At 32.7% G+C, this 14264-nt stretch overlaps 2 protein-coding genes across 2 annotated transcripts; both read right to left on the minus strand.

The window, feature by feature from the left end:
- Nucleotides 1–7731: 7731 nt before the first annotated feature.
- LOC124820800 (group 2 truncated hemoglobin 3-1) lies at nt 7732–9231 on the minus strand. The gene is made up of 4 exons (XM_047292567.2): nt 8993–9231; nt 8779–8909; nt 8116–8260; nt 7732–8046 (listed from the first exon to the last, which is right to left on the minus strand). Exons 1-4 carry the CDS (start codon nt 9127–9129, stop codon nt 7941–7943), a joined length of 519 nt encoding a protein of 172 aa, XP_047148523.2. The 5' UTR covers nt 9130–9231; the 3' UTR covers nt 7732–7940.
- Nucleotides 9232–11849: 2618 nt separating this feature from the next.
- Nucleotides 11850–14040, minus strand: LOC124820799 (uncharacterized). Its single transcript, XM_047292565.2, has one exon. The coding sequence runs from the start codon at nt 13340–13342 to the stop codon at nt 12116–12118; it is 1227 nt and encodes a 408-aa protein (XP_047148521.2). The 5' UTR covers nt 13343–14040; the 3' UTR covers nt 11850–12115.
- Nucleotides 14041–14264: the final 224 nt, after the last annotated feature.

Here is a 14264-nt window from a genome sequence, read left to right on the forward strand (position 1 = left end):
ATAAATGAAAAACTACACCAAATATATATTAAAATTACATCGTACTTATAAAAAATAAAAAAAAATTATAATTTCTTTCACGAAAATTATTCTATACTTTAAACTTCATAAACAAAATTTTAGCACATTAAATAATTGATCATGAGTCAATTCTCTCACATTTAAAAAAAAAAGAATCTCTATATTTTTTTCTAGTTTGAATCGACTTATCATCTTTTTTATGTATCATGTTAGTCCCTTTATAAATTATTTTCAGTTACTTCACAGATCGAACCTCTTTAGACATATTAATGTCGTTTTGAGTTAAATTTAATTGTTGTAGATCCTGCAAACTATTGACAATAAGAGTGACATCCTCTAAAGGCATATTAGCCAAAGAATCAGAGTTTAGTGACACACTACCATTAATATTTTTAGTAATAGAAGATCAATTCACAATATAAATATTATCATGAAATCAAAAGTTTTATCACAAACTCTACCACTTGAGCTAAAGAGTCATTATTCATCACGTGCATCAACCACCTTATGAACACTTACTCCCCACCAGAAATCACATTGACATTCTGTTGTAATCGTTTACAATTTGACAAATCATGACCAGTTATTTAACAATTGAACAAGATAAACAATTTCTCATATTCCACATCAGTAATAAATGCAAATTATGATCTTTCAACGAAAATCTAAATAGGCAAATCAAATAACAAATACACATCAACCAAGATATATGCAAAAAAATCTTAAAACATATTCTTGGTATAATCATATAAAAATAAAGGTGTATCAATTCCACATGTTACTAAGAAAATCGTTTTCGAATATTAATACTCTAAATGAGGACTATGAATGTGAATACAACATTAAGTTTGTATGAATTTTATAGAAATAAAGAGTTGTAAAAAAAATACAAAGAATATCAAGAGAAAAATTTCAAGTTTCAATAGCTAAAACTCTTAGCATGTATTCTAAAAAAGGAAAAACAAATTCATACAATTTTTTTTATTATATGGAATGTCTTCCGTTAACCAAATCTTTAAAGCCACATAAACTTTTTACAAAAATCGAAACATTGAAACGGTTTATATTTTTATTAACAAAGCTCATACAAATTCTTTACTTATTTTTTTCATACCAACAAGATAAACTTTTTTATATAAATATGCATAAATATCATATACTCTTTTATACAATAAGAATGTAATTGAATAAAATGAATAGCATAAGCCTTATTAAAAACCTGAACACATATGTTTTTATATACACATTTGAACAATATTTAAAGAAAATTGATTTTCTTCTGTAATTAACCTACAAGCATACCAAGCCCGAAGGTCTTAAATAAATATCAGTCACTGTGTCAAAATATCTTAAATAAATATTTTAGAAGTATTAAAATAAATATATAAAAATTTTGGAGTATAAGATATATAAATATACTAAAATTATTATTTTTATAATTTAATTTATACATATTAAAAAATCATGAAAACAATGTTCCCTTAAAACGTGGAAATTTTCGCTAGTGTTTCGAGTTGAATTGTATTATCAAAAAGATCTTGAAAAATTATTGAAAATTTTGACAAGATTACAATTTGAAAAGGACGTGATACTCATAATTTTCCATTAATAAAATTAATTTTAATTAATGTTCTATTAAAAAAATTCATGGTTCATATTTGAATAGTTATTTTTAATTAAATTTTTAATAAAATTATTTATTTTATTAAATATATAAAATTTATAAAAAAAATTGAGTAAATATTAAAGCTTGTAATGAATTAGAGTGATATAAACCTTATTTTGTATGATATTTTTTACTCATCTTCATCACCTAAAATAATATAAAAGTTGGTTTACTTAGTTTTATATGATGAGAAACTATAAGAAGTTTAGACATTCAGTTTGAAAAACGATATCAATGTCACACTTAAACACAAAAAAAATATAATATAAGTAAGAAGTTATGAATATTATCAGAGTTCTTATATCTAAGACATAGACAAGATTCTCACAAATATAAATCTCAATTTTCTAGAATTCATATATGTTTCATTATATTACAAAGTACATTATCTTAAAAAAATAATTAGGCAATATCATTTGAATTCTACATCAAAATTCTTTTTAATACTTACTAATATTACATTCATTTAATTCTTATTATATGAATTATTATTTCTTATATTTAATCAAAAGATTAAAATTAAAAAAAAAAACTTAAGATTATATAATTATAAATTCATATAATGTAAGTCTTTTTAATTAATATTTTATTAAAAAATTATTTTATATAAAATTATTATATTTTTAGTTAAGTTTTCATGTCAATAATAATTTTTGCCATCATTATTTGATACTTTTATTATTAATTTGATTTTTGTTTCATTATTTAATTTATAAAATCATTTTTTTTTGTAAAAATAATTGAAATTTTACAATCTTATTCTTTTATTCTTGAAATTCATAGTATTATATTTTGTCAGAACCATTAAAAACACACTAAAAATCCATTTGAGTGGAAGACAAATGTCGAGCAAGGGGAGCTGGAAATCAGAAAGTGGAAGACAGGTGTGAGCAGTCGAGTGACCATTCGGTTTTGGAGGGTAGAAGTAAAACTTAGTTTTTCAAAATTCACGCCACTCTCTGCATGCAACCATCTTCTTCAATCTTCTGAAACTCCATTTTTCTCCTCCTTCTCTCTATAAAGCTCTTACTTCTCTCTACAAAATCTCACTCTTTTCTTCTTCCGATCATTAAACAGATCACACCTGAGCATTTTCGGCGTCGAGGACGTTCGTTTGAACCGATCAGTTTCGGGTTCTAAGTTGGTAAGTTCTCTCTTCATTCAGCCGGTTGGTTTCTTGGTACATGCAAACCTAGTTTATGGTTTGCATGAGTCAATCATCTTATTCTGAGAGTTTCTGGATTTCTGTTTGGTTTAGTTTCTTAAGGCATGACAATAGAACGCTAAGGTCTTTGGTAAAGGTGAACCCGTATTCTGAACTGTGAACGTTCGATCACGCTTAGAAGTAAGGGAAACTTATATAATTTGATTAAGATTCTTGTTTTGAATGGATGTACATTCGTAGATTTCTGAATGAATATGAAGTATGATTGTTGATATGTTTTGACTGTATGAAGTGTGAATATTTACTATGATATGGATGTATGATATGGATGTATGAATGTATGAAGATAGATGTTGAGAAATGTATTGATAAGATTATGAATTCTAAGTCTAGAGTTTTATGTGAAAATTGATGTTCGTCACTGAAGATCTTTGACCGTTGGGTTTTCCTGTGGACTCGGTTGGAACTGGATTCTTTCATTTGGAAAGAATTTCAGTTGAGGACCGAGCGTCTTCGTTCTGTAATATCTGTATATAAGCGTTCAACCAAGGATATTCGTTCCTTGGTGTTTGATGGTAAACTTAAGTATATCTACATGTATTTGTATATTTCGTTCGTTCGTGAACACTATTTAAATGGTATCTTATTATATTTATCAAGCCTTTCTTCTATAAGTTTAGTAGTGCTCGGTCTTACACCAAGCGCTCGTACTAAGTAGTGTTCGGTCTTACACCAAGCGCTCGTACTAAGTAAGTGTTCGGTCTTACACCAGGCGCTCGTTCTCATTTCCGTGATCTATCTTTATAATAAGAGCGTTCGTCCAAACTTCATAGAGTTCGCTCTCTACAATGCTTAGTCTTCAACTGACATTCGATTTCCTTGAGGTTTAGCTCATTAAGAAGCTAAGTATTTATTGGCAATCGGTTTCTTCATATGATTCCGTCAAGTACTATTATTTGGTGTCCTACAGTACCTGTCTCAATTGGTTTCGGCCTAGAGTCCTAGTACTCGGCCTAGGCTTTACGGTGTTCGGTTTGAACTCTCAAGAGTCAGTTCATTAAATTGGCTCACTTGGTAAACAACATTCAATTATATTAGTCTCTGAGAAGTATTATTATATTCGGTCCTTTTCACAACTAGTGAGTAACTCTCTCAATTTGATTATGTTTTAGTTGGAGACATCTTGGTCTCACTCCAAGTATTCGATCTTGTTCTGGATTAAAAACTAACGTGCGGTATGTGGTATCTTAAGGGATCATTATTCAAATTGGTTCAGTTGAGGTTTTAATAATGAAAGATGATAGAATACAATATGGATGAAATGACTTTGGTTATGGAAGAGTGTTCCAGGGAGGAATATCTCATGATTTGATATTGGAATGGTAAAGTATGAATGTGGGCACGCTAAGCTGGCGGTTTATCCTGATATTCTGTGATTACTCGTTTCTCACGTAGAGAAGGGTAAGTCATGTGTGGGAATGGCAGGAGGTCCTCGTCCTTATGGTTAATTTGGACGAAACATACTAACCTCGGGTGGCAACTGTTGAGGGTATCCCAGTTACTACATCACCCGGGTGCACGAACGTTGTAGCTACACAGAATTCATACAGTCCGGACAGTCAGAGTCTAGTATTAGGCTTTGCATGAAAGAGTTAATGAGTTATCTTGTTTAAACTGATTGAGTGAGACATATGTTGATAATTGAATTAAATTACATAAGCTTACCCTATTTCCTGTCTTCTCCGTTTTGTACGTTCGGTGGTTGTCCTTCTGTTGCAATGATCATCCGTGTGGATGTGAGTAGAAGGAAAAGCTTCTCTGGAAGAGGCGTTGGAAGAAGAAAGTTTGGTCGAGGTAGAAGTTAAGACCGAACAGTAGAGCCGTTCGGTTAGTAGTTAGTTTCTTTGTGTGATAACCGTTCGGTCATCTGTTGTTTTCTTCTTTTGTATGACCGTTCGGTACGTCTTCTGTAAATCGTTCAGCCATAAGCATACGTCTCATCTTTTGTAAGACTGATCTGGAATATTATTAATATGTGATTATTTTTTTACATAATTTTTATACTGTATTTTTGGATGTTACATATTTGATATTTGATATTATGAAATTAAATAATTATTAAAAAACATAATAATATTTTTTTATAAACATGAATTCAAATTAACTAATGTAATATATATATATATATATATATATATATATATATATATATAACAATTAAAAATATCAAATATATATATATATATATATATAAATAACAATTAAAAATATTTAAAAAATTGCGTAAGAATACTTTTTCTAATCTGTGATTTTACAGGATGATTAAATATAAAATGGGTAAAAAAAATAAAAAAAAAGGGAAAGAAAATGGTAAAGTTTAGTAGCCGAAAGGTTCAAAACTTTGTGTGGTACTGCACGTGAACTAGACCATTGATTGCAACAACTTTCTATGGATTTAGAACAAAGAATAGCATAATCATATTACTACTTTTTCAAAAAAAAAACATAATTAGTGAGTTGATTTTGGATATATGAACACCGAAAGTTGAAAGTACAGTTCAGGTGAAACAAAATATAATTGCTTTAAGTTGAATTTAGCATCTTAACAGCTACAATGCTTCAAAAACTTCTGACAAGAAAAGTAATGAAAAAGGAATAAAAACCCTTTCAATTTCATTGACATGCTCATTTCCACATCACAAATTCAATTTTCTTTTTCTTTCAAGCTGTCAAACATGTGATTTCAAAAGTTCATCTTACAATTGGAGAACTGTGTATTCTAAGATCCACCTTTTACACTTTACTCAAATAGGATAGAAAAGAAAAAAGAGGAATTGATAAACATAATATATCCATTATTTATCTCATTTTCCAAAAATTAAAAATATTTTTTCTGGTTCTTATATCTTTTAACAAATATGAATTTATAATAGAAAATTCTTATTGTATTAAGAGTAAAAAAGTCATTAGATAATTTTTTTTTTCTAATTAAAGCTGATCTTTTTGTAATGTCTAAAATTATCCTGAAAGTTTGTGTTAACATTTTTGTTTATTCTATAACGATTTGGTCTACAAATTTGTTTACAAATTACAAATATTCTCTTATAATTTTGTTTCATAAAATAAATTATTTAGGGTTGTGTGATTTTCTTTCATTTATAGCAATTATTAATGGAATTAAATTTTTAACTACTTTTTTTTCTTTATACATCTTTTACCTTTTTCATTTTTTGTACTCATATATTGTATAACAATTTTTTAAAGGACACTATTTTCATCTGTAATGGTAATCTTTTTATATATTTTTGTAAAATTATTTTCATTGGATAACATTTATATTACAAATTTTAATTGTATTTATTGTTTTCTTTTTATTGTCATAACTCATCTGTATTTTTTCTGGTTTGTACATTATCACTTTTTGGTTGGAATGTAGGGAGCTATTACTTCTTGGTTTACACACTTTCTAAAATATATATCATACCTTACTAAATAACCTTTCAAAAACAAGATGTTCGAACAAATTTTCCAAAATATAGAAGATGCATTGTGAAATGAGATTTTCAAAACAAACTTTTTAATATATATTGATGAAAACGAATATGCAGAGGCAGAAGTGGCTTGGGATAGGAAGAGGGTCTTTTAGTCTTTTGTGGGTACAGGAGTGTAGTTAGTAACCAGCGGGTGGAAGACGAAAAAGTCTCAAGTTCTCAAAAGAGGCCCATATCATTTGGAACCATAGAAATATAAAGCAGCCTGACTTATAGGACATTTTGGGACTGCTTCTTCCTCACCTCCCAATTTCTCTTTATGCACCCCATTAAAGTTGTACTTCCCAAACCACCTCTTATTTCTTACTTTAAATATTTTTCGGATTGAATATTCCATAAGATATTTTTGGATCCAATGACTTTTGGAAAATCTAATCCGAAATATAAAAAAAAATTGGAAAATATGTTTTGGAAGACATTTTCATATTTAAAAATACATTTCAGAACACTTACTTTAGAAACCTTTTATATCCGGAATAAAAATTAATAAATTAAAGAACAAGTGTTCCAGAAGTTTCTTTCAGATCTAAAATATATTTTGTAACACTTGTTCTGAAAAAAAATATATATTCCAAAGTAACAATTCTGAACGTTATTTTAGAATTTAAAAATATCTTACAAAACAGTCATATTTCTAAATGAAAAAACAACTTTCGAAATAGGTATTTTAGAATGTATTTTCAGATTCGAAAATATCTTTTGACATATTCAATATGCAATACAAAATATTTTTTCAAAATGCGTGTTTAAAAATATATTTCTAAATCCAATAAAATATTTATAGAACACCCATTTTGGAAGTATTTTTCCTGTTTTTACTTCTTCCATATGCAACTCAAGGGTCATACTCCTCTTTTTGACCAATTTGGGGTAGATGTTCATACATGCATTGGACAAATCTTGGTAATAGGAAAAAAATACTTTCGGAATGATGAATCAAAGATGCCTGTACCCACTTTCAATGTCTTCTTCTTTGCTTAGAATCATAATATTAGGCTTGCATCACAACATTTCTGATTTGCCTCAACAAGTAATGCATAGGGAGACATGGTGAAGGAGGAGGCACATTGTTGAAGAGAGACACATGGAAGGAGTAAAGGGTAGAGGGAGTAAAGGAGTAAAGTATTTGCATCACACAACATTTCTTTTTTTTTAACGTAAGGTGACTTTAATTTTTTGTAGGTGGCATAGAGATTATTTCATTTCCATCCTGTAAATTTTATAGAAAAGTATCCCACAGTTCGCCGGCATTCTTCAGCCAAACACACAAAAGCAAACACAAACTAAAAGTTTTATATGAAACCTTATTCTCTATATGGCACAAAAGCAAACACAATACTAAGTTTTTACATTTCAGGGCAGTATCCTTACATGTTGTGTGATGCTTTTTGATCCTTTAGCTCAACTTCATCACAAGGAAATATTCATGTGCATATATATAAAAAAATTCAACCTTATATATGATCTGAAAGTTTTTATGTCAACAGTAAAATTGACATCTGATATGATACCTTCTCTATATGGTACAAAGAAAATACTAGAAGTTTTTACATGGGTGTTGCTTCAGGGCAGCATCCTTGCATGGTGTGTGATGGTGTTGATCCTTTCGCTCAACTCCAGCCACAAGGAAATATGCAGTGTGCCTGAAAAAGTAATGTTGTTATGGACATCAATTATTGTTAAGTGAAAAGGCAGTGGGAAAGAAAATAAACCTGAAAAAGTTCGTGAGTTTGATCTTTGAATCATCATCTATAGCTGAGGTACTGTCCAATGCTTGTCCCATATGATGTAGCCACCTCTCAGTAGCTTCATGTGTCACAGGAAATGGTCGATGTCGAGCAATTAGAGCAGGGTGCCCTACAATTTATATATCAAGAGGTTTAAACTGCACCTTCTCAGGGTATTCTATAAGAAACCACTACTCTTTTCATTGAACAAATTATATAGTCCTGAATTTCATTATTTTTTTTTCCTCAAGATTTTTTATCCTTTACAGAAGGTAGCTGATAATCATATCAATGTTTTTCCTACTATGTCATAAATTAGGAAGCTGTTTCGTTAACAATGTTCTTCAACTATAAAGTAGATTCAGACGTAAAAATAATTCATCATTAATTTAAAGTGAGTTAAATTTAATTTTATGTGGAATACATTTAAAAGTATTTTATTTCAAATTATATGTCAATTTTCACTTTCAGTGTGTACTTGTAGAAATTAATGTGGAATGCTTCAATTTCTTTAATGTGAAAACGACTCCAAAACTCTACAAGACCAAGTACAGAAATTATATACCTCTGGAAATATATATATATATATATATATATATATATATATATATATATATATATATGAAGAAACAGGGGAAGAAAATGAACCTCTTCTTTGAGAATAGAGAGGAGGACCTCCCATCCTCTGGACGAGGAATTCGTACTGGTTCTGAATTGCCGTTTCCTTGTCTGAATTCCCAAATATTGAACGAAACCACTCTTGATCATCATCATATACCCTAAGCATCGAACAATCCCCAAATCAAAACCACTGAACTCAATCATCAACAATTTAAACCAAAAAAAAGACAAAAAGTAGGACCTGTTGTAGAAATTGGTAGAGAGTGTAACGAAGGTTTGGAGGCCAAGAGTGTGAAACAAATCGCCGTCGTCGATAGCAAAAGCATCATCTGTGGAAACTCCACTCCATTCAGAGGCCTTCTGCTGCAGACTCTGCATCGCGAAAGCAGTTATCTCTCTCTCTCAACAAACTTTTCAGGCGTTGTTCTTCCCACACGCAGAATCAGAACCTGTGGCCCTGTGGCTTCAGAATGCAAGGTAAGGGTATATATGTAGGGATCAATGTTAAATTATTCATTCCGTCATTTTCATTCCCATAGTTACGTTACGATAACAAAACCGGTGTGCCCAACAAAGATTAAAAATATAATTAAGTCTATAAATTTAGAATACAATTTGTTTAACCGTATGACATGTTTACTTAATAGATTATACTATCATCACATATTACAAACCGATTAAATTATCACGAAATTATCATTAACATTAATTAGATTATAACAAAATATAATTAGTGATAGTAACTCTCTAAAACAAGGTGATCCAAGTTAGAAGAAAAACTATGATGGTTTGGTTCCTTAGGTGGAAAATATGAAAATATGAACAAGAGACAAGGTGTTTGCAAAAGCTATGAAGGCAAGGGAGAAATGTTCATGTGGTGATTGTGTGGTGGTAGTATGGTTTTTGAAAGTTCTAAAAGAGATTAGACCAACTCAAAGAGAAAAGAGAAAAATGATCATAGGAGTCTCATGGATTGCTCTAGTCTTGATTATGGCCATAAATGGATAACGTTACTTTATACCAAAGATAAAAACAAGAGAGGAGACATCTTTATTTATAGACTAAGAGTGTCTCTTAAAAACCCTAAAAATCTACACTTTACATACCTTACCATCCAAGCTATTCTTAACTGAAAATGAGGCTCTCTAAGGAATGGACAAAGTGTCCACAAATCCTCTCCAATAAGGGAAGGACATGTGACTACTCATAAAGAAAAGTCTTCTCCATTCCTGGATTGTCATGAGGTCATTACTAAAGCAAAATCCTCTTCAATGGGAGCATGACACATGACACATACTTTCTACATGGTTTGAATGTCCAACTAAGGAAAAACTCTAAACTAATTAGGCCTTAGTACAAGCCTTAAACAAATTTACTCTACTTGGCCGAAATACATGGTGTAAATACTCTTCAACCTCCATGATGACTAGTGAAAAAAAACTTTGTTTCACCTTACATAGATTACTCTAATTTCTTCTTGAAAGTGTTTGGGCCATGGTTAGGAGTATGTCATTAATTACCAATAATTGAATTGTGATTAGGTTGTCGTTGATAAAAAAACTCATTCTAAAAATTATAAATACAATTTGAAGTAAAAAAATGATTGCATTTAATACTCATTTATATAACTGTAGAATTATCACTAACTTTGATATGGGAGTACCTTGTGCAAGTAATCTTCATTTGACTGAGCGAGATTTGAAGACGAACTACAAGAAAAATCAAGACTCAAATTATTAAGACATACATAACATAGTAAAATAAATAACCTCAACTTCATAACCAAAACACACTATAATGATTATTTATTTATTCTAAATATAATTCTTTTGACGATTAATGTTCATATAATGTGACAGTGGATAGTGAAGGTCCTTGAGAACTCTTTCAACGCCGACAGGACAAAGCTGTAGTGGTTTTATAGTGGAGACTATGACGTTCAACAATGTTTTCACAATGAAAACTTTCGTAAAAATGAAGAAATAACTTGGCGCCTCTGTAACTTTCACGAAAATTAACCTTTGACAAAGTTTTAAGCTTCGGTTATTGATAAAATTGAAGCCTAAAATGTAATAAGTTTTAGTTTTCCTAATAATCAAAATTTTAGTGAAAATTTAAGTCTGAATTTTCATTAACCAAAGCCTAAAACATAAATAAGCTTTGATTTTAAGCGAAACCTAGAACTTTGTTCTAGAAAGAAATTTTAATGAAAAATTAGATCTTATTATTTTAGGTCTTTATGTTTCGATTTTCTCAACAGTTGAAAATTATATCTCTTCTTTTATTTAAATTAATTAAAAAAGAATTTTGAATTTTTAGTGAACCTTTAAATATCAGATTTTGAGAAAGCAAAGCATAAATGTTGATAGACGTTGATATTTTTCAACAAAATAAGCTTACAAAATTTTCAAAATTACTACCACTTTTTTATATGTTTTATATTATGTCTTGGGTGTGATAAATATAATATATTGTTTACGTACTAATTTTGTAGTATTTTATGCCATTTAAAATAAAAAAATACAAAAACAAAAAATTATTTGGAAAAAAAAAAATGTATACTTCAGTTAAAATCAAAACTGCTTCAATTATAGATAACCCTAAATGGTACTAGGTTTTGGTTGTTATTATAACTCAAGCCTGATATCCTTTTCATTTAAAATATTTTTTTTTTCACGCTTAATTGCAGATTGTTTTGTGTTTAGATTAGCTTGGAGGGTTGTCATGGAATTTTGCCTGAACTGGTGTTTAACTTTAGGAATGATTATTGAATAAACCTTTTCTGATTTTATTCTTCGTGTCCTTTTCATTGATCTGCTTTTCATTGATGTATGACCCTTAGATAATGTTGTCACGAGCCATGCTAAATGCTTCAATTGGATCACTTACCCATCATGGTCATAAGAATTGAATTAATTAGGCATATGACTCATCCATTTCAAATATACACATTAATAAAACAAAACTGTAATACATGGTCTCTCGTTAAAATAAGTTGTTAAAATATCATGTTAGTTGCATTAATGCACATTCAACAATCACATCTCAAATTTGGAAGTTTAACTGTCAAAAAGAAGAAAAAAAACTGAAGACATGTATTGAACTTACACTGCCATAAAAATGGTATATTATTGGCAAAAATTAGTACAACTTACAAAGCTTTGCTTCCGATGCATGATTAATACAAACAAGAAGACATGTATACAGCATAGCATCTGATATACAAGAGTAGAAACCACTGAAATATAACTAATTCAAATCTTATAAGCATCAACTGTTTTCTTTAAAGAAAACATGACATGGGTAAAAAACAATTTCAGTGACTCTTGCACACCAACTTTATATCAACACTCTTACATTCTACTTAGTGCCCACCACCAAATCCAGCACCACCGCCACCACCAAAACCACCACTAATTCCAAAGCCACCACCGCCACCAAATCCCCCACCTCCTCCTCCTCCGATTCCTCCTCCAACTCCACCTCCACCTCCAAACCCTCCTCCTCCACCTACACCACCTCCAACCCCACCACCACCGCCAAACCCACCTCCTCCACCAGCACCACCACCTCCCCCTACACCACCACCCGCTCCTCCTCCAATGCCTCCACCCACACCATGACCAAGTCCACCGCCGCCACCCGCTCCCCCTCCAACGCCACCACCACCTCCTAAACCACCACCCGCTCCCCCTCCAATGCCACCACCACCTCCCAAACCACCACCACCTCCCAAACCACCACCGCCTCCTGCTCCACCTCCAATGCCACCACCGACACCATGACCAAGCCCACCACCTGCTCCTCCTCCAATGCCGCCACCAACACCATGACCAAGCCCACCTCCACCTCCTAAACCACCACCACCACCTGCTCCTCCTCCAATGCCACCACCACCACCAAGCCCACCTCCACCTCCTAAACCACCACCACCACCTGCTCCTCCTCCAACGCCACCACCAATACCGTGACCAACTCCACCACCACCACCAAGCCCACCTCCACCTCCACCTCCTAAACCACCACCACCACCTGCTCCTCCTCCAACGCCACCACCAATACCGTGACCAACTCCACCACCACCACCAAGCCCACCTCCACCTCCACCTCCTAAGCCACCACCACCACCTGCTCCTCCTCCAATGCCTCCACCCACACCATGACCAAGTCCGCCACCACCACCGACACCGACTCCGTGACCAAGCCCACCTCCACCTCCTAGACCACCACCACCACCAAGCCCACCTCCACCTCCAAGGCCTCCACCAGCACCTCCACCAAATCCAGCACCCCCGCCAAGTCCGCCACCTGCACCTCCTCCAAGACCTCCACCACCACCAAGACCACCTCCTCCCCCGGCACCACCTCCAAAGCCACCACCTACGCCACCTCCTCCTCCCAAACCACCACCAAAACCAAGTCCACCGCGCTTAAACCCTCTCTTGATAATCCCAGGCCCCAACAGATGAGGGGGATGAATCAAATGCTTGTCATCCTTAACCTTTGCAACCTCCCCCACTACCAACGAACCACAACCAAGTACAATGCAGAAGGCAAACACGACAACAATGCCATCCGAAACAACTTTCATCGTAAGACGAAGAGGAAGAAGAGAAAGACAATGTGAAAGTGAGAGTAATGCGATTTGGTGCAATGAAGGAGTGAGATTATAAATAGTAAAAGAGTATGTAAGAGAAGAAGGTTGATTTCACTGAAATTACTGAACTGCCACCTGTGAAGAAGTAAATGAGGCTTACCTGTCTTCAACTGAGAGATTTAATTGCTCAACTGTCCTCCTCTCCTACGCGCTCTGAAATGAAGTCACTGTTTCAATATAACATAGCATATCAGGGTTTTTGACCACTTGGCTTCTGCTTTTTATTTTCCCTATTATTCCATTACCCCTGTTGTCTCTCTGTCCCCGTGCTAATGCCTCTGCACATTTATTTCTTTTTTTTTCACACTTGCACGGTACTCTTAAACTGCTTCTGCATTATTGGGTTTATCATATTCATTCAGCTTCCTGTGGCCGCCATTAATGGTTCCTTCTCATACAATTAATGCAGCAACCAAACAATGTCCTCTCTACAGTACAATCTTCTTCACGCAACAACACGTCAATTTGCATGCATTATGATAGTTACCAATCCAAGTTTCAGTCATCAGATTGGTACATGGACCCGGCTTTTGTTGGGAAGAAATTTTACTAAAATGGTACATAGTATCCCGAGTTAAATTTACTCTTCAGGTACCTATATTTACAACAATATATCTGTTCTTAAACACAATTTTCCTATTTGATTATGCAGAGCTTTTCTTGTTCACAGCTTGGTTAATTATTCAATATCAACAGCTACTGATTAATGCTTCTGTTTGCAATGAGATAAAATCTGCCTGTGTTTGACGAGGGAGATGGATACAATTTTTACTAAGAAATGGAGTTTATGTATGTGAGAGAGCTCATTTCGTAGCCAATTAGGAACGCGGGAAATTGAATGGGAGAGAGATAGTAA

The sequence above is a fragment of the Vigna umbellata genome, chromosome 2 (assembly GCF_029865625.1).
Source record: "Vigna umbellata cultivar VRB3 chromosome 2, Vumbellata_1.0, whole genome shotgun sequence".
In the NCBI taxonomy this organism is placed as follows: domain Eukaryota; kingdom Viridiplantae; phylum Streptophyta; class Magnoliopsida; order Fabales; family Fabaceae; genus Vigna; species Vigna umbellata.

Excerpts from the sequence above, each read along its gene's own strand:
- LOC124820800 (XM_047292567.2), bottom strand. The coding sequence starts at position 9,129 with ATGCAGAGTCTGCAGCAGAAGGCCTCTGAATGGAGTGGAGTTTCCACA. Across the intron at positions 8,261-8,778 it reads TCTCTATTCTCAAAGAAGAG|GGCACCCTGCTCTAATTGCT; the intron begins GTTCATTTTCTT and ends TATAAATTGTAG. Across the intron at positions 8,047-8,115 it reads AAACTCACGAACTTTTTCAG|GCACACTGCATATTTCCTTG; the intron begins GTTTATTTTCTT and ends TTACTTTTTCAG.
- LOC124820799 (XM_047292565.2), bottom strand. The coding sequence starts at position 13,342 with ATGAAAGTTGTTTCGGATGGCATTGTTGTCGTGTTTGCCTTCTGCATT.